Source organism: Globicephala melas, chromosome 5 (assembly GCF_963455315.2).
Source record: "Globicephala melas chromosome 5, mGloMel1.2, whole genome shotgun sequence".
NCBI classification, from domain to species: Eukaryota; Metazoa; Chordata; class Mammalia; order Artiodactyla; family Delphinidae; genus Globicephala; species Globicephala melas.
Genome location: NC_083318.1, coordinates 102,798,915 through 102,819,723, shown reverse-complemented (window position 1 = coordinate 102,819,723; position 20,809 = coordinate 102,798,915). Strand labels below are relative to the sequence as shown.

Below are 20,809 nucleotides of genomic sequence, written 5' to 3'. Positions count from 1 at the left end.
GCATGCTCAGGAAAGAACTGAGAAGTCCCCAAGCTCTCACCTCTGACTGATCTTGAGGCTCTGCACAAAAAGGATCTGAATGCTAAAGCAGAGTTGTAACCTTCCTGGCTGAGTGTTGAAAGTTTGCCCCAATATGAACACAGAGTGTCTTGGTAAAGACTGGGAAACTTATTAGCTCTAGTCTTTTAATCTTTGTTCAATCCTTAGCTGACAACTAACTAAGCCAAGCAGAGACTTCAGTGGCCACGGATGACGAATAATATAGACTTTAGAGAATTATTTCAGAAAACTCACTAAAAAACCAAACAACAAACAGCAAAAACAACAAAGAGAGGGTAAGAATCTGATATCCAGAGTTCCCATATTATTATATTATTTAAAAAACATGCAGTTTTCAAAAAAATAATGCTACATGCAAAAAATAAACAAAGCATGGCCCATATACAAGGAAAAAAAAGGAAAAAAAAAACAGACTCTGAGGAAACCCAGACACTGTACTCACTGGTCAAAGACTTTAAATTTGCTATTTTAAATGTTTTCTAATAAATGAAGGAACCAAAGGAAAGTGAGAATAATGTTTCACCAAATATCAATAAAGAGCTTGAAAGTGTAGAAAAGAATCAAATAGATATTCTGGAGTTGAAAGGTACAATAACTGAAATGAAAAGAATCAGTAGAGGGGATCAACAGCAGACTTGAGCAGGCAGAAGAAAGAATCAGCATACCTGAAGACAACTGTGGTTACCCAGTCTGAGGAACAGAAGGAAGAGGAATAAAGACAAATGAGCAGAGCTTCAGAGACCTGTGGGACACCATCAAGCATACCAGCATAGGCGTAATGGTATCCCAGGAGGAGAGTAGAAAGAGAAATGAGCAGAAAGAATATTTGAAGAAAGAGTTGCTGGAATTTGAAGAAATTTGATGAAAAATATGAGTCTACACATTCAAGAAGCTCATCAAATTCCAAGCAAGCTAAATGCAAAAGGATCCAGACCTAGATCCATCATAGTCAAACTGTCTTAAAGAGAACCTTGAGAACAGCAAGAGATAACCAACTCATGTATAATGGATTCTCAATAAGATTATCAGCTGATTTTTCATCATTCTCATTGCCAGAATTATATTATCCAGCAAACCTATGTTTCAAAAATGAGGGACAAATAAAACATTCCTAGCTAAACAAAAACAGAGAATTTGCCAATAGCAAATCTGCTCTAAAGAAATATCAACACTTCAGGGCATTTTAAACAAAGAGAAGACCTTCAAGAAAGAAAATAATTCTCTTACACAAATGAAAATGCTAAGGTTCTCATTTGATCCTTATATTTATATTATTCACTGTAAAGTATGATTAGAAATCAATACCTTACAAGTTTCAGATAGTAAAAATAACTCAGACAACAGTGGATAGAAAGGCTAATCTATCATAAAAAGCAGTAATATTCTTTCTAAAAATTGGTGGATTTATCAGGTTTTATGGCATATTAACTAAAATCTCAAAATATATTTTCACATATTCCTCACTGACTTACATGCTGGGCTGCTCCCACCCCTTAAAATAGGCCACCACCACTAACTAGGCTTCTAAATTAGTTTCACAACTTTAGGTGTCCCAACCCCCTAAGAATCTTTTTAAGAATTTTATTCATATACCCACAATAAAGCAGTGTAGGCTCATGAAAGCATTAATCATCTTTGCTTTGGCTTGAACTATATTAATGTGGTGTGTTAACTGTGTTTCTTTTACCGTGTTGATAAAAGCTCCTAAGAGTAGTCTCTGATAAATAAATACAGGGAAACAAATTTTAGTTAGTAAAGGTAATATTATTTAAAATACTTAAATAAATTTGGTGAAGAAAATGATAAGTGCTTTTGACAATGAAGATATCTACTGAAATAGCTTCTAGTAGCTGTCAGAGAGTAGAAGCTTGACTTGGGATGAGGCCACTCATTAGCTTAAAGCAACACCTGGGCAAGATTTGGCTCTAAATATAATTTATAGTCAAATTCTGAATAGGAAAATATGTGTTATATTCATCTATATCCTTCACACTTCTGTAATGATTCAAAACTTCTAACATATTTAGATTAGGAATCTGCAGTTTGTTAGGTCTGATGCTGGCCAGTGCTGCTCAAACATTAATGTTCATACAAATTATCTGGAGATTCTGTTAAAATGTAAATACTGAGTGGGGCATGAGATTTTACATTTCTAACCAGCCCCCAGATGACACCAACGATAACAAAATAGTAGCAATAGCAGAGCATAGAGGACCCACCACAGACAGACCTTCTGAATCAGAATTTCAGCAATATTCCCAGATTATTCCTGTGTGTGTTAGAGTTTGTGAAACTGTGTTAGGTGGAAATGTTTCACTTACATCTTCTAAATTTTCTCAGAAGGCTGTGAGATAGGACTTAACATTTTTCAGATGAGAAAATTGAGGTTCAGAGAGGTTACAGTTCTGCCCAGGGACACACAGATGATAAGTGACCAGGCTGAAATATGATGCTTCTTCATCTTCTCACTGCAAATCATGTACTTGTCCAACTATATTTCAGCTGCTGGATTTATTTATTTACTTATTTATTATTGGAGTAAAATTGCTTTACAATGTTGTTAGTTTCTGCTGTACAATGAAGTGAATCAGCTATACGTATACCCTCCCTCTTGGACCTCCCCCCCACCCCCACCATCCCACCCATCTAGGTCATCATGGAGCACCGAACTGAGCTCCCTGTGTTATACAGCAGGTTCCCGCTAGCTATCTATTTTACGTAGTGTATTTATCTCAAACCTAAACTCCCAATTCGTCGCACCCTCCCTTCCCCCCGCCCTGTGTCCATATGTCCATTCTCTATGTCTGCGTCTCTATTCCTGCCCTACAAATAGGTTCATCTGTACCATTTTTCTAGATTCCACATATATACGTTAACATACAATATTTGTTTTTCTCTTTCTGGCTTACTTCACTCTGTATGACAGACTCTAGGTCCATCCACATCTCTACAAATGACCCAATTTCGTCCCTTTTTATGGCTGAGTAATATTCCATTGTTTATATGTACCACATTTTCTTTTTCCTTTCATCTACTGTTGGACATTTAGGTTGTTTCCATGTCCTGGCTATTGTAAATAGTGCTGCAGTGAACACTGGGGTACATGTGACCTTTTGAATTATGGTTTTCTCACAGTATATGCCCAGTAGTGGGATTGATGGGTCACATGGTAGCTCTCTTTTTAGTTTTTTAAGGAACTTCCATACTGTTCTCCATAGTGGCTCTATCAATTTACATTCCCACCAACAGTGCAAGAGGGTTCCCTTTTCTCCACACCCTCTCCAGCATTTATTGTTTGTAGATTTTTGGATGATGGCCATTCTGACCGGTGTGAGGTGATACCTCATGGTAGTTTTTATTTGCTGCACTAATAATTATTTGCATCACTAATAATTAGTGATGTTGAGCATCTTTTCATGTGCCTCTTGGCCATCTGCATGTCTTCTTTGGTGAAATGTCTATTTAGGTCTTCTGCCCCCTTTTTAATTGGGTTCTTTGTTTTTCTGATATTGAGCTCCATGAACTGTTTGTATATTTTGGAGATTAATCCTTTGTCCATCGCTTCATTTGCAAATATTTTCTCCCATTCTGAGGGTTATATTTTCATCTTGTTTATGGTTTTCTTTGCTGTGCTAAAACTTTTAAGTTTAATATGTCCTATTTGTTTATTTTTATTTTCATTACTCTAGGAAGTGGGTCAAAAACGATCTTGCTGTGGTTTATTTCAAAGAGTGCTTTTCTTATGTTTTCCTCTAAGACTGTTATAATGTCTGGTCTTAAATTTAGGTCTGTAATCCATTTGGAGCTTATTTTTATGTATGATGTTAGATATCACAAAAACAGAAAATTACAGACCAATATAACTGATGAACATAGATGCAAAAATCCTCAACAAAAAACTAGCAAACAGAATCCAACAACAAATTAAAAGGATCATACACCATGATCAAGTGGAATTTACACCAGGAATGCAAGGATTCTTCAATATATGCAAAGCAATCAATGTGATATACCATATTAACAAATTAGGAAATAAAAACCATATGATCATTTCAATAGATGAAGAAAAATATATTGACAAAATTCAACACCCAAAGGCACAGGGAGGTCAATTTGATGCTTTGCGACCACAAAGAGGGGTGGGATAGGGAGGGTGAGAGGAAGACACAAGAGGGACAGGATATGGGGATATATGTATGCATATAGCTGATTCACTTTGTTATACAGCAGAAACTAACACAACATTGTAAAGCAATTATACTCCAATAAAGATGTTTAAAAAACAGACTCTACAGAAAACGAGCATAGAGGGAACCTACCTCAACATAATAAAAGCCGTATATGACAAACCCACAGCAAATACTCAATGGTGAAAAACTGAAAGCATTTCCACTAAGATCATCAACAAGACAAGGATGTCCACTCTCACCCCTCTTATTCAACATAGATTTGGAAGTCCTGGCCATGGCAATCAGAGAAGAAAAAGAAATAAAAGGGAATTCAGCACCACCAAACCAGCTTTACAACAAATGCTAAAGGAACTTCTCTAGGCAGGAAACACAAGAGAAGGAAAAGAACTACAATAACAAACACAAAACAATTAAGAAAATGGTAATAGGAACATATATATTGATAATTACCTTAAATGTAAATGGATTAAATGCCCCAACCAAAAGACATAGACTGGCTGAATGGATACAAAAAAAGACCTGTGTATATGCTGTCTACAAGAGACCACTTCAGACCTATAGACACATACAGACTGAAAGTGAGGGGATGAAAAGAGATATTCCATGCAAACGGAAATCAAAAGAAAGCTGGAGTAGCAATTCTCATATGAGACAAGATGGACTTTAAAACAAAGATATTACAAGAGACAAAGAAGGACACTACATAATGATCAAGGGATCAATGCAAGAAGAAGATATAACAATTGTAAATATATATGCACCCAACAGAGGAGCATCTCAATACATAAGGCAAATACTAACAGCCATAAAAGAGGAAATCGACAGTAACACAATCATAGTAGGGGACATTAACACCCCACTTTAACCAATGGACAGATCATCCAAAATGAAAATAAATAAGGAAACACAAGCTTTAAATGATACATTAAACAAGATGGACTTAATTGATATTTATAGGACATTCCATCCAAAAACAACAGAATAAACTTTCTTCTCAAGTGCTCATGGAACATTCTCCAGGACAGATCATATCTTGGTTCACAAATCAAACCTTGGTAAATTTAAGAAAATTGAAATCATATCAAGTATCTTTTCCGACCACAATTCTATGAGAGTAGATATCAATTACAGGAAAAAAACTGTAAGAAATACAAACACATGGAGGCTAAACAATACACTACTTAATAACCAAGACATCACTGAAGAAATCAAAGAGGAAATCAAAAAATACCTAGAAACAAATGACAATGGAGACACGACAACTGAAAACCTATGGGATGCAGCAAAGGCAGTTATAAGAGGGAAGTTTATAGCAATACAATCCTACCTTAAGAAACAGGAAACATCTCAAATAAACAACCTAAACTTGCACCTAAAGCAATTAGAGGAAGAAGAACAAAAAAAACCCCAAAGATAGCAGAAGGAAAGAAATCATAAAAATCAGATCAGAAATAAATGAAAAAGAAATGAAGGAGACAATAGCAAAGATCAATAAAACTAAAAGCTGGTTCTTTGAGAAGATAAACAAAATTGATTAACCATTAGCCAGACTCATCAAGAATAAATGGGAGAAGACTCAAATCAACAGATTTAGAAATGAAAGTGGAGAAGTAACAACTGACACTGCAGAAGTACAAAGGATCATGAGAGATTACTACAAGCAACTCTATACCAATAAAATGGATAACTTGGAAGAAATTGACAAATTCTTAGAAATGCACAACCTGCTGAGACTGAACCAGGAAGAAATAGAAAATCTGAACAGACCAATCACAAGCCCTGAAATTGAAACTGTGATTAAAAATCTTCCAACAAACAAAAGCCCAGGACCAGAGGGCTTCACAGGCAAATTCTATCAAACATTTAGAGAAGAGTTAACACCTATCCTTCTCAAACTCTTACAAAATATAGCAGAGGGAGGAACACTCCCAAACTCATTCTATGAGGCCACCATCACCCTGATACCAAAACCAGACAAAGATGTCACAAAGAAAGAAAACTACAGGCCAATATCACTGATGAACATAGATGCAAAAATCCTCAACAAAATACTAGCAAACAGAATCCAACAGCACATTAAAAGGATCATACACCATTATCAAGTGGGGTTTATCCCAGGAATGCAAGGATTCTTCAATATACACAAATCAATCAATGTGATATACCATATTAACAAATTGAAGGAGAAAAACCATATGATCATCTCAATCGACACAGAGAAAGCTTTCGACAAAATTCAACACCCATTTATGATAAAAAGCCTCCAGAAAGTAGGCATAGAGGAAATTTTCCTCAACATAATAAAGGCCATATATGACAAACCCACAGCCAACATCGTTGTCAATGGTAAAAAACTGAAACCATTTCCACTAAGATCAGGAACAAGACAAGGTTGTCCACTCTCACCACTATTATTCAACATAGTTTTGGAAGTTTTAACCACAACAATCAGAGAAGAAAAAGAAATAAAAGGAATCCAAATTGGAAAAGAAGAAGTAAAGCTGTCACTGTTTGCAGATGACATGATACTATACATAGAGAATCCTAAAGATGCTACCAGAAAACTGCTAGAGTTAATCAATGAATTTGGTAAAGTAGCAGGATACAAAATTAATGCACAGAAATCTCTGTCATTCTTATATACTAATGATGAAAAATCTGAAAGAGAAATTAAGGAAACACTCCCATTTACGACTGCAACAAAAAGAATAAAATAGCTAGGAATAAACCTACCTAAGGAGACAAAAGACCTGTATGCAGAAAACTATAAGACACTGATGAAAGAAATTAAAGATGATACAAACAGATGGAGAGATATGCCATGATCTTGGATTGGAAGAATCAACATTGTGAAAATGATTATACTACCTAAAGCAATCTAGAGATTCAATCCAATCCCTATCAAACTACCACTGGCCTTCTTCACAGAATTAGAACAAAAAATTTTACAATTTGTATGGAAACATAAAAGGCCCCGAATAGCCAAAGCAATCTTGAAAAAGAAAAATGGAGCTGGAGGAATCAGGCTACCTGACTTCAAACTATACTACGGTCTAGTTTGGTATCTGTATAAAAACAGAAATATAGATCAATGGTACAGGATAGAAAGCCTAGAGATAAACTCACACACACACATGGTCACCTAATTTATGACAAAGGAGCCAAGAATAAACAATGGAGAAAGAGACAACCTCTTCAATAAGTGGTGCTGGGATAACTGGACAGCTACATGTAAAAGAATGAAATTAGAACAGCTGCTGGATTTAAAACTGTAGTAATAATAAGTAAACTCGGTGTTGTTCTAATAAGAAACTAAATAAAAGACAACTATCTACTGAATCATCAATTATGATGGAGTTATGGAAGAAAAAAGACTGAATGAAATTAATGGTATTCTATATCTATCTTTTCTCTTTTAGTAACTTCTGAGCTTTCCCCATCACTGGAATATTAACATGTGAAACATCACTGCTTTTTTTTTTTTTACATATTAATAAAAACAATGTATTTATTTTTTTAAAAACAATCGAAGTAAGGAGAAGAGGTACACTGTTCACATTTTTGCAAATACTTTTAATATTTTTAAGACCGACTTATGCATGATAACTGGATTTAATATTTTTAAGACTGGCTTGTAGAAAACTGGATTGTCATATCAATTATGTAGCAATTTAGAAACATCACTGCTTTTTATCACAGTTGTGAACTGTGTGAGGCATTTAATTAATTGAAGAGAGATATCCTCAAGGTCTCCATGATGAAATATGTGAAGAACTATGCCAGTGTATACCTGCCACGATTATAGAGTGAGTGTCAGATCCCTAGAGATTTAGAAATATATTTCTATTACCTTGGAAGGCTTTGCTTTCATCTAGTTTCCAGAATAGTAAATGGCAATCATTTCTTGCAAAGTGACTTCCTTTCAATTTTTATAGCCATTTAGGACAGACTAGCCTGGTAGTAATAATGATGTATGTGTCATTATATGCACTATCTTTTTTTCCTTTTTATTCTCCCCTCTCTGTCATTCTCTTCCTTAGAATGCTAATAAGAAACATGAAGCCGAAATAAATGAGGTCAGAGTGGTTATAATCACCTGTCCATTCTGAAGAGTCCAAGCAGATTTGGGAGTCCCACTGGACTACATGTTCCAACAATTCCCCAGGCTCATATAATTTTATACAGGTTGAACTTAAATACCATATTATGGGACACTTTTTTCATAAGAACTGGATAAGAATTCAATTTTCCTTTGAAGGTACCTAGGCACTTTAAAATACATATGTATGGCAACATTCTATTGAAATGTAGATTCAGGTTGTATTTTTTGCAATACATTACCTTGTACATGTCTCATTTTGCACATGTACAAGATATCTGTGAGGTATATGATAAATTTGGACAAATGACAGTCCTTTAATCACCACCTAATCATTATATAGATAATTCCCTTGTGCCCCTTTGTAGCCAATCCACTATCCATGGCAACCACTGATTTGCTTTCTGTCACTACAGTTTTTTCTTTTCTAGAATTTCATATAAATGCAATTATACAGTATGAAGTCTTTTGTGTCTAGGCATTATTCACTTAGCATAATGCTTTTGTTATTTATCCATATTGTTATCCATGTATCAGTAGTTCATTCTTTTTATTGCTGAGTAGAATTCCATTTCATGGATGTATCAAAATTTGTTCATCTATTCAGTAATTGAAGGACAATTGATCAGTCTTCAGATTGGAGATATTATGGATAAAGTTGACAAAAACATTGACTATAAGTCTTAGGGGAACATATGTTTTCTTTTTTAGCACACTGCTTTAATTTGGAAAAAATATCTTTAAATTCTGTTGGACTTTTTTTGCTATACAGTTAGGGGTTTGAAGATAAGTTGGAGTTTTTTACATTTATAGGATTTATTTTGATCCATGTCCTTTTTTTTTTTTTTTTTTTTTGCGGTACGCGGGCCTCTCACTGCTGTGGCCTCTCCTGTTGCAGAGCACAGGCTCCGGACGCGCAGGCTCAGCGGCCATGGCTCACGGGCCCAGCCGCTCTGCTGCATGTGGGATCTTCCCAGACCGGGGCACGAACCCATGTCCCCTGCATCGGCAGGTGGACTCTCAACCACTGCGCCACCAGGGAAGCCCGATCCATGTCCTTTTGAATTGCATAGTTTCTAATGTGAAACCTTTAGAGCAGTTTTAGGTTTTTAACAGTTTTAGATTCCATTGATGAACCGATATTGACACATTATTATTATTACTAACTAAAGTCCACAGTTTATATTAGAAATCACTCTTTGTGAGATCTGGGTTTTGACAAATGCATAATATCATGTATCCACCATTACAGTATCATATAGAACAATGTTTCATGGCCCTAAAAATCCTTTGTGCTCCAACTATTCCTCCTTTTCTTCCCCAAATCTCTATTGAATCATTGGGATTTCTTTTAAAAACTTTATATAGAGACTGTAACTTTTAACATTATCACCAAGGTAATACATTTCTGAGGTCTCGATACAATGTCTCAATGTCAGGGTTTTCTACTCTGGTTGTGGGAAACACAATTATTTCAAGCTTGGTGTAAGGCCCAGGAATGGCTCAGAGTACTGATTTCTGGTACTCTCTCCCAGAAAGCAGTGTAGAGTCCTCTAGTGCAAGCATAAATCAATTCTTAGGCAAAGACTTGAGGAATACCCTCTGCAGATCTCTGAACAATCTCTATGTCTAGTTCTCTCTTTTCTGCTGCTTAATGAGTTTTCCATCTTCTAACCTTACTCTTTCAGCTCAGCAAGACCTGCACATCAACAGTACTACTGATGGCCACAGGTAAGAAAAGTACTCAAGCAGTGAGGCCTGCTGGAAATAAACAGAAGTAACAGTTCATTGTGAAAAAGAATTTGAGGCATTTTGTAATATAGAAAACAAGAATTTCTTCATGTTTAACCCAAGGTAAATAAGCAGCATTATCTTACAAAGGCCCATATTTTCTGCCTCTTGAAATTCGTCAAATAAAACCAGAATTAATAAAAATACATTAACTTAAAATAGTAACTATTTGAATTTTCTGAAAATTGCATTGGACTCAAAAAGTGAATTAGATTTTTTCCCATTTTTGTGTGATATTTTGCAGATGACTTATGGAAGTTCCACTTATTCTTATAAAACTCCTAAGGAATCGTTTGGTAAGTTATGTTTAGTAAACTCCAAAAAAAATGTCTGACTCCCAAAGAGGAGTTTTTGTATTTGAAGAACTTGAGTTCATGAATGGAGTTACCATGGATTCACTTATTTCCCTAGTTTCCTCATAGGAGAATAGATTCAAGACAACAAAGAGACAGTTCTATTGATGAGGGTGTAAGATAATAATTTACTTACCCTCCATAATGGTCAAAGGATCTTCCACTTTGGGGCGCAGGATATTAGGGCCAAAGACAGTAGCCAAGTTCTGCACACTCATTTTGTTAATTCCTGAATAGGACTGTACTTCATCCAAGAACCTGTTGGGTGCAAGAGTATGAACAAAACACAATGGGATCAAACTTGTTAGTGGAAGAAAATGGGTTATCAGGAAATTTATGAAGTGGAGTACATTCAAAGATGATTATGGACACAAAATTCGTTAGGAATTCAAACATCTCTCTGTCAAATGTGCAGAATGTATATTGCAAATTATTAAGGATCAAACTCATAAGGGATCATATCAAATATCTGCTCTGGCCTGGCTTGGCTTGGTTTCCCTGTCAGTCACAGGAACAAGAGTGTTTGGATAATGCTAATGTGGACTTGAGATTCAAGAATATGAATTTCTTTCCAATCCCTAAATAAAATATTAAATTTATATATATATTTAATTCAAGAACTATAAATAAGATTGTCTGGTACAATCTCTTATTTCAGAGAGGAGGAATCAACTCTCTTTGTGGAGTAATTTGTGAGCTTCGAATTTATAGTCTATTAAAAAATGAGATCAAACATGGTTTAAAATAAAACCTCAGTTCTACTGATATGGAAAATTGCAAGCACAAATTGTTTTAACTTGTTAGGTGCTAACGAATTAGAGACATGAAATAGCCCTTTCCCCAAATGATTTTTTTTTAAAACATCTTTATTGGAGTATAATTGCTTTACAATGGTGTGTTAGTTTCTGCTTTATAACAAAGTGAATCAGTTACACATATACATATGTTCCCATATCTCTTCCCTGTTGCATCTCCCTCCCTCCAACCCTCCCTATCCAACCCCTCTAGGTGGTCACATAACACTGAGCTGATCTCCCTGTGCTATGTGGCTGCTTCCCACTATCTCCAAATGATTTTAATAGCAGAGATTGTTTTTGTAATTTTTCAGCTTTTCTTCATTTCCCATCCCCTCTTTGTTTCTACAAGAACTTCTATTAATTCATGGCTTACTGTAAGGCCAACTGGCCCGAGGCAGGGGAACACAATCAGATTCACAGGTTGCATCAGACCGAAACTCTCCGGACCACCCAGTTCCAGAAACTGACCTGGAGACTTTCCGGACCACCCAGTTCCAGGAACTGACCTGGGGACTTTGCACCCGGCCCAGCCTTCCTGCCTTTCGAGGAGCGGGACTAACGGTCCCCCAGGATACCGGAAAAGACCACCAAATAAGGAATACCCTGCGCCCTCCCAGATTCACCACACCCCTTTCCCTTCTTCCCCTATAAAATCTTGCCAAACCCTTGCCCGGGTGCAACTTCTCTGGCCCCTTTCTCTCCGACCAGTGAACCTCGCCCCGGGAGCGCTCCCTAATAAAGCTCACTTGAAGCTTTCCTCTGTTTCGCGGTGCCGTTTGTTAAGATCCGACCTTACACTTACTAATTGTACTAATGAGACAAAGAAGTGATGAAAAAAGTTTTAACCTATTTTATGTGTTATTTAAAATAATATATTTTATTATGTGTCAGTCGTGCTAACTTATTAAACTCTCAAAGCATCTCTGTAAGGTAAATACCATTATCTCCATTTTACAGGTTAGACACATGAGGCACCAGAGAGGTAAGAATCTTCTCCAAGAACACAGAGTTTGCAGAGCTGATATATGAATCCAGGTGATCTGACGCTAGATTCTGAACTCTTGATTACTATACCATGAGTTTTTAAAAAGGTGCTGTTTGGGAATCCCCTGGTGGTCCAGTGTTAGGACTCCATGCTTTCACTGCCGTTAAGATCCCACAAGCGTGGCCAAAAATAAAAATTAAAAAGTGCCTATTTCCACATGTTCACTACTGTTATACAGCCTAATTATAGCAAAACTGAAGGGCAAAAAGTCAAACTACTATTTCTTATTTGAAATAGCTGAAATTAAAAGTCTGCTTTAAATGTGTTAAGAGAAGTTAAGGTTTTCTATTGTGGAGATAAAGACTTGCAATACTGTTCTCCAAAAAGCCTTTTTCCCTTTTACTTAAGAGACTGTCATCCTTTTCTTATCCACTACAATAGCTTGAATTAGTTCAAAAACTTGGGATGGAACCCTTCTATGTTAATAAGTCTATCTTATCTGTGAAACTATTTCTTGCTTTTTCAAATTCTGAAACCTAAGGTCTTATTTGTTTCCTGAATGCTAACCATCACCAGAAAAAGTATGGCAGGAGGTTCTGGAATTCCTACTCAATTACAGTTGACAATGAACTCCACAGTGTCTGGCATGAGTCTTAAACTCCATAGTTCCCAGTCAGCTGTACATTTATCTAATCATGACGCAAAAAACACATGTAAATGATGCACTGTACTGAATTAAAAATTTTAATTTTATTTAAAAATGGACTGGGAAGCTATCGTTTAAAATACTTTACAATGACCTGTAGTGCCAATCATTAATCTCTTTATTTAAATTTAATATGTTTCATGTAAATCAACTATACTCCAATAAAATTAAAAAAAATAAATTTAATATGTTTCAATAGTACATACTTGATTTCTTAAATAGGGGCACAGACATGGTACATAGCATCCCTGACATTAAACATGGTCATTGAGAGAGAGCTTTATGAAGCACAATTATTATTCTAGCAGAATTGAGTTACGATGTTTTTTCAATGAGTCTTGAGAGAAATGGAAAAAATTAATATTAGCATTCACTATATGTATAAATGTATAGGTATATAAAATTTTAAAATATACTTTAATTTTTAAAACAGCTGTGTGAAATATGTGTTTTCACTACCTTTTTACCTATTAGGATCTTTAGTCTCAAAGAGGATAAGAAAATTGCATAAAGACACGTAAGTAGTCAGTGGTAGAATCTGGACTCCTGGGCAGATCTTTCTCATGCCAGGATACACGCTCCTTCTGTTAAACAATGGTACATGGTACAATTATAAACAACCTGGATGGAAGTTCAAAGCAACATATCTTTAATATGTAGAGGCCAGAGAGACTTCAGAAACAGCAAATTACTAAATCAAACAATTTTAGTGCTCAGAGAAACTTTTGAAAACACCTTGTCAAGGGTTTCCCTGGTGGCTCAGTGGTTAAGAATCCCCCTGCCAATGCAGGGGACACGGGTTCAAGCCCTGGTCTGGGAAGATCCCACATGCCGCGGAGCAACTAAGCCCATGTGCCACAACTACTGAAGCCCGTGCACCCTAGATCCCGTGCTCCGCAACAAGAGAAGCCACCTTGATGAGAAGCCCACGCACCGCAATGAAGAGTAGCTCCCACTAGCCGCAGCTAGAGAAAGCCCACGGGCAGCAACGAAGACCCAACGCAGCCAAAAATAAATAATAAATAAATAAATTTATTTAAAAAAAGATCACCTTGTCAAACCTCAGTTTTATAGAGGCCAACACTGGAGGTCAGAGCAGTTAAGTGATTTTTATTCACTGTCAAAAGTAAATTAGTGTCAGGCTAAATACAGTCTTCTTAAATTTAGTTTTGTCTTTTTTTTTAAATTATTTTTGGCTGTGCTGGGTCCTCGTTTCTGTGCGAGGGCTTTCTCTAGTTGTGGCAAGCGGGGGCCACTCTTCATCGCGGTGCACGGGCCTCTCACTATGGCGGCCTTGTTGCGGAGCACAGGCTCCAGACGCACAGGCTCAGTAGTTGTGGCTCACGGGCCCAGTTGCTCCGCGGCATGTGGGATCCTCCCAGACCAGGGCTCGAACCCGCATCCCCTGCATTAGCAGGAGGATTCTCAACCACTGCGCCACCAGGGAAGGCCTAGTTTTGTCTTTAGGACAATTCTTACCTGCAAATATACTTGAGAAGGTTGTAATTGACCACTGGCAAGCTCTTCACCTGCTTTGCTAATCCTTTAACACCCTGAATATAAAGAAGAGAATAAATGTTATCTAAGTGTTGGCCTTGGAATTAAAGCACATGGAAAATGGGCATACAGCCTTTTTTTTTTTTTTTAGTTAGTTTCACATATTACCAGTGAAGGATACTGTCTTGAAAACTTGCCACTATCACAGAAAACATTTCAGAAATATTTTCAAAAGATGTAAAAGAATTTCAAATATCTCTGTAAGCACTATTTGTGGAGAAACATGTTTAAGTGAAGCCCTTTTAACATTTTTAACATTTGTTCACAATTGACTGAAAAGGGAAGTTTGCCTTATTTGTAATAAGGTTGTTTGGGGGAAGGAGTAGCTTTAATATAGTGAGAGTCCTTCCGATTTTTAGCATTTGGGTGCAAAGTGGCAAGCAGTGCTGATTTCATTTATTCATCTGTACTTTTTGATCAGAGAGAGGATTAAAAATGGGACCTGCGTTGTGTGTGTAAAATCTAAATATGTGTGATGTCAATACTTAGAATAGTGGAAAACAATCCAAGCATGGGACAAAGGAAACTTTACAGATTAAAGACTAAGAACACTGACAAAAAACCCAAACAATAGCTTTTTAAGAAATAAATGCATGGACTTACAGCTTCCTCTTCCTTGCTGAGCAGTTTGGCACAAGACAAAAAATCCTCATACTTGGCATAAGGAATAACCGGTTCTGGAAGTTCTCGGAGATACAGTTTAAGAAGTGATGCCACTGTGTGTACATCTGTGTTGCTGTGGAGGTAGAAGTGTAAAGAGTTTCTACGGAGTGAACTTCATACCGTTTGGTTAGTTTTTTCATCAAGTATACATCTAAGAGTCAGACTTCTAAATGAGTTGACAATTGAATTAGTTGATCCAGCTTTCAAGAAGCACATGCTTGGGTAACACCTATTAGACGCTACCACAGGTGGAAAAGAGAGGGATCCAGGAGACACTTGGAATCCTCAGTGTGGTTTGAAAATATTCAAAAATGCAAGCATTTTTCTTTTGTGTGTATTTGATGTTAAGCAAAAGTGTTATTTTTCTAAAACGAGAATATATATACCAGATTTATAATAAAATATAATACAATGCACCAAAAAACACCGAATCTACATATGTGTGTCTATATGTATTCAATGTCAAACTTAATTACTTATAGATCCTAATTTCATTTCTTATTCTTTAGAAGATATTGGTGATTGGTTATAGACACCTGAAGTTTAGTATGTTTTAACTGTTTAAGAAAAACTCACTTTGAAGATGATTGATCTCAGAATGATTTCTTGTCTGATATTCTAAGATAGTTGGTGACCCTTACAGTCTTCTAGAAAGAGAAGGGAAGTGCTACAAAAATAAACACTGAAAACTTAACGTGTCCTTTGTGTAAAATTTATTTTTATTCTCTGCTGAATACCAGAGTGACAGGATAATTTACTGAAATATTAATTTATATTTTGTTCTCTGTATCTCTCTGTTAATCCATGAAGATGGCTGACAGTAGAGGCAGGAGGAGGTGGTTGGTTTGGGTTTGTTTTGTTTTGCTTTGCTTTGTTTTGGGGGTGAGGAACAAGAGCGTGGGAAGGAGAGTGGTGGTCAGGGAGTGAAAGGTCAATTGATTCCCAAGAAGTGGGAAGAGTGGTGGTGAGCAAGGTCAGGGATTCTGTAAGTGGTGGGAACAAACACTCCAATCCCAGACTCTGCTGCAGGAAGTGACAAGTCGCTGAGGGGTATTCCTTCAGAAGCTGGGATAGAGGCACCAGAATTTCCTGCCTCAGTGACAATTCTCTTGCCCCAAGGGTGACATAAAAGCAGAGTTGACTTCACAAATCTACATGGGCTGGGACAATGGGCATCTCAGTTCTCAATTTTGGACTCTTAGGTTGATTTCCTCAACTATCTCCTGCATAACCTCTCTGTAACAGGCATTATAGAAAACACAGTGGCTAGGACCCTAAAGCGTTATAAAAAGGAATATTCTAGCCCGCTCATAATTTATAATCTAGTGGGAGTAGGAGATAGAAAGTAGATAATAACACAAGTATATAATTACAAATGTGGTGAGTAGTAATAAGGAAACGTTTGGGGTGCCATCTAATAACAAGAAAGGACTAATTCAGGGGTTGGAGGGCTTCTCTGAAGAAATGATGCTCAGGGTAAGATCTGAGGGGGTGTAAGAATGAACTAAATGAGAGTGAAGAATAAAAGAAGTCATTCCGATTAAAGCAAGGCACGTAAACAGCGCCCAAAGTGGGATGGAGTGTCCTGTCCTTGAGGAGCTGACAAAAGGCTAAGGGAAAAAGAGCTCAGAGAATGAGGTCTGAGCAGAGGGGAGCATCCTCATGGACCATAGGACTTCATCTACCTTGGAATCAGGGCAAGGGCTGAGGTTTTCCATTTTAACATCAGAGTCAGTCAGAGCTGGTATATTGTCAACCTTTTTTCGGATGCTAAAATGATGGAGGTGATCTGATAGGGCCTGTCTTTAATCAATTTTATTCTTTTCATAATTACAGAAATGATTTTTTTCTCTTAAATTTCTGAACCGATAGACAACATAGAGGCCATCTTAAAGGCTAGGAAAGAACACAAAAATCATGTCTCTGGGACATCTTGAAAACTATTCAAGCTCATTAATTTCTAACAATACTTTCCTAAATTTTTTTTAAAAAAGATATATAAAATAGTCTCAATGGTAAAGCAAAAAAAAGACCCTAGTTTTTTTATTTTCTGGTAAATTGCTATATTTCGTGCAATCCAAAACCCTTCTGTGTTTCTCTTGGTATGTCGTGAAGCACCTGACCCTTGAAGGCACAGTCATCAGCAGTAGCAAAACCACAACCTGGGGCAGGATATGCAATGCAATCAAATATTACAATAAATGATTTCCATCTTTTTATTCCACTCTATCCAATCCCCTCTAATCAAACCCAATCCATGACTGGGTCGTTGGGTTGTGTTGCCTTCAAATTCAATGACCATTTTGTTAAAGTTATAGAAAGACACAGAAAGGAATACAAAAATAAAATAAGTATAATTTCAATATATGGTGTATGTTATGTATAATTTGTATGACTATATAAATAGGATATACAAAAATATTTATGAATTAAATGCAATAAATTAATGAAACAATAATGATAAACAAGAAATATTTATTTAGCAAGAAATCTGGTTTAGTGTCTCAACAATGGACTATTCATTATATTGCCTGTCCCCAAGCACAGTGTTTTTAACGTAACTTGCCTGATACTGTATTATTTTGCTTCTAATGAAGTTGAGCTGTAGTACTGAGGACGTTTGAGCACTAGATGGCATGGTTGCAAAGTTAAACTAATTGAGATGGTGTGAAAATTGTGAAGGATGAAAGGCTGCAGAATCATTTTTCATCCACCACAATTTTCTGAGCACCAAAGCTGCAGTATTGCTCCAAGAATAGATATATTTGCGCTATGAATCAAGGTAAGAGATGTGGACTATGATGATTATTTTCTTCCTTCTCTAAAGTGATACATTGCATTAGTTTCTAGCATTGTAAGTATATACCCATACACTGTTGGTTATATAAAAATGGTAAGGAAAAAAATAACTGAATACATTTTCTTTTTTATTTCAATTAACAAAGGTTATTACATTTTTGGCTTAAAGTATACAACTTAAAATTTTTTGACTGTTTCTGAGGGGCTTTACTAAACTTAGGTTATTTTGTAGAAATAGAGACTTTTCCATTTTCCTAGTGTTCTCATTTTTGGCTTTGTCCTTTCCCACCAAACGGAAGAAATCAATCATTTCCGGGAAGACTTGAACATGTTTGCCAGTTCCGGTTCACCTCAAGAGGCTCACAGTCTGTCCGCCCCAATTGCCAGCATGCTACTCACTGAAAGGGGAAATCTGATGTTTCTCTGAAAAATCTCTTTGTATCTCCATTCTACAAAATAGCAACATTCTGCATCTACCTCTACAGACTTGTATCTCTTACTGAAAACCCACTACTTTGCCTGATTAATATTTGCTTTAGTATGTACAGCCAATTAAGTAGATATCAATGTGACGTGTTAATTGCCCACAGTACCTAGTGGGATGTGCTGTCTTTGCCTCAGAGAAATACATCATGTTCTTCAGCAAAGTGAAGTGAAGTGACTATATTGTAGCAAAAGTTGATGTACAATGGAGAATTAAAATCCCTAAACTGGTTTATAATAATAATAATGACAACAACAATAGCAGCAGCACACATCTACACACATCTCTCCCTGTCTCAAGCCCTCACAGCTGTCCAGTGAGTAGGTCCTGTTATTAACTCCGTTTAGGTACACGAACAGGAAACTGCACTGACAGAACATGCCTTGGGGCTAATTGCTGAGATATGAGAGGTTTTAAAGTCACACTCGTTTGGTAGAAATTCAAAACTACTTGCTAATATAAATTCATTATCCAGACCTCAGGTCTCCTTCACCCACCTGGTGGTAGAATCTGTTTTCAGAAATAAAGATAAATAATCATGCACATCCTATCCAATGATAGCAAAGAGGCAGAGACAGGCCCAGGAATCCTGAGTAAAAGAGCTATCAGACCAGAAGATATTCTGTAGCATATATCCCTTAATTGATCAACATATGGGGTTTGTTTTCACCTTAAATTTGTACTTGGACTTTACTTCTGGATCCTGTAGTTCTTTTTAATCAAACATGAATTCCATGAGACTTTCTATAATTGACTTAGTTTTATATTCTTGAGGGTCTTCCTTTGGTCATTCTGGGATTGTTCTATCATTCACTCACCAAATAGTTGCTGAACACCTACAGTATGTACCACCTCACACCACATGATAGGTGAGACAGAGATGAACAACATAGATCTTTTTTGTCCCCCTTGGGCTTGTATCTCTAACCCATCACCATCAACACGTTTCCATCCCATGCCTCATTTGTTTGACTCCTTAAACATTTTCTGTATTTTTTATCTGCGAAGTCCCTGCCAGGTGTGTGATCTTAAGAAACTTTTTATACTTCCCAGAAATTGCTTGCCTATTTATAATCTATGTACAATATTGGCCCCTTACTAATCCTAACAGGGATAAAGGAGTCTGACAACAATCTGTCTTGCTCATCCTCTAACCCCATCCCTGCCTTCCCTGATAAACAGACTCACACACAGAGATAAGTAGAATGCCACAGTAATTCCAAGTACAATACTACACAGACAAAAACCTTAGAACTTTTAAGCCTCAAAATTAGAAATGGGAATTTTTCACTCTGGATACTCTGCACAGGACACAACATAATCCATTGATTGAAGTGAATAGAATGAATTTCCAGGCACCCCACAGGGAGTTATTAAAGATATTGTGAAGTTCTTTGCAACACACACAATGAGATAACCTAAAATTTGCTTGGAACTAAGAAAAAATAATGTCATATCTATCAAACTCTGGGAAGAACATATATGAGACTGAAAACATTCAGCAGCATTACCAAGATGAAGCCTGCCACCAAACTGTCTTAAACAACATGGAGTTCTGTGCACCAAATTCACCAAGACATAGAAAAGCAAATCCAAAGGCAGTAGGCAGTTCCAAACTAAACTAAACATTTACAAGAAAAGTCTGGTTCTGTTGTAACTCATTTTTTATATATCTGTCAAAAATGGTATACTTTTTGGCAGTAAAATTTGAATCTGGTTAAACTGTCATGGCTCACTGTAGTTATGTAAGTGTCACTGCTGAATTATATACAACACAAAAGGGCAGTTTTATCTGTCTGGACTACACTGAATTAGTGCTTGTCTCAAAGAAGCCTCCTGGTTTAAAAGCAATGATGGCAGAGAACAGCAAGACAACCCTTACTATGGAATGAATTGTTGTCTCCTCCAAATTCATATGTTGAAGGCTCAGCCTCTGATGTGATGTGATGGTATTTGGAGATGAAACCTCTGGGAGGTAATTAGGGTTAGATGAAGTCATCAGGGTGGGGCTCTGGTTTGACGGGATTAGTGCCCTTATAATAAAAGACACCAGTAAGCTTGCTCCCTACCGCCTTGCTCCCATGCACATGCAGGAGGAAAGGCCATGTGAGCACAGGGTAAGAAGGCAGCCATCTAGAAGTCAAGAAGAGAGCCTTTACTAGAACCCAACCATGCTGGCACCCTGGTGTCAGGCTTTCAGCATCCAGAACTGTGAGAAAAATAAATTTCTGTTGTTTAAGCCACCCAGTCTGTGGTGTTTTGTTATAGCAGATACACCAAATCTGCATCTCATGAGCTTACCTATAAAACCATGCCAGAGTACTA

At 36.8% G+C, this 20,809-nt stretch overlaps 1 protein-coding gene across 3 annotated transcripts in view; it reads right to left on the bottom strand.

Moving 5' to 3' along the window:
- The window catches only part of ARHGAP24 (Rho GTPase activating protein 24), a 422,684-nt gene that overhangs the window by 9,976 nt on the left and 391,899 nt on the right, over positions 1-20,809 (bottom strand). For all 3 annotated transcript variants that reach the window (XM_030846995.3, XM_030846996.3, XM_030846999.3), the window contains 3 exons: positions 15,142-15,274; positions 14,461-14,534; positions 10,630-10,751 (listed from right to left, as the gene is read on the bottom strand). In XM_030846995.3, the coding sequence (XP_030702855.1) occupies positions 10,630-10,751; positions 14,461-14,534; positions 15,142-15,274 (329 nt within the window). The remainder of the gene's footprint in view (positions 1-10,629; positions 10,752-14,460; positions 14,535-15,141; positions 15,275-20,809) is intronic.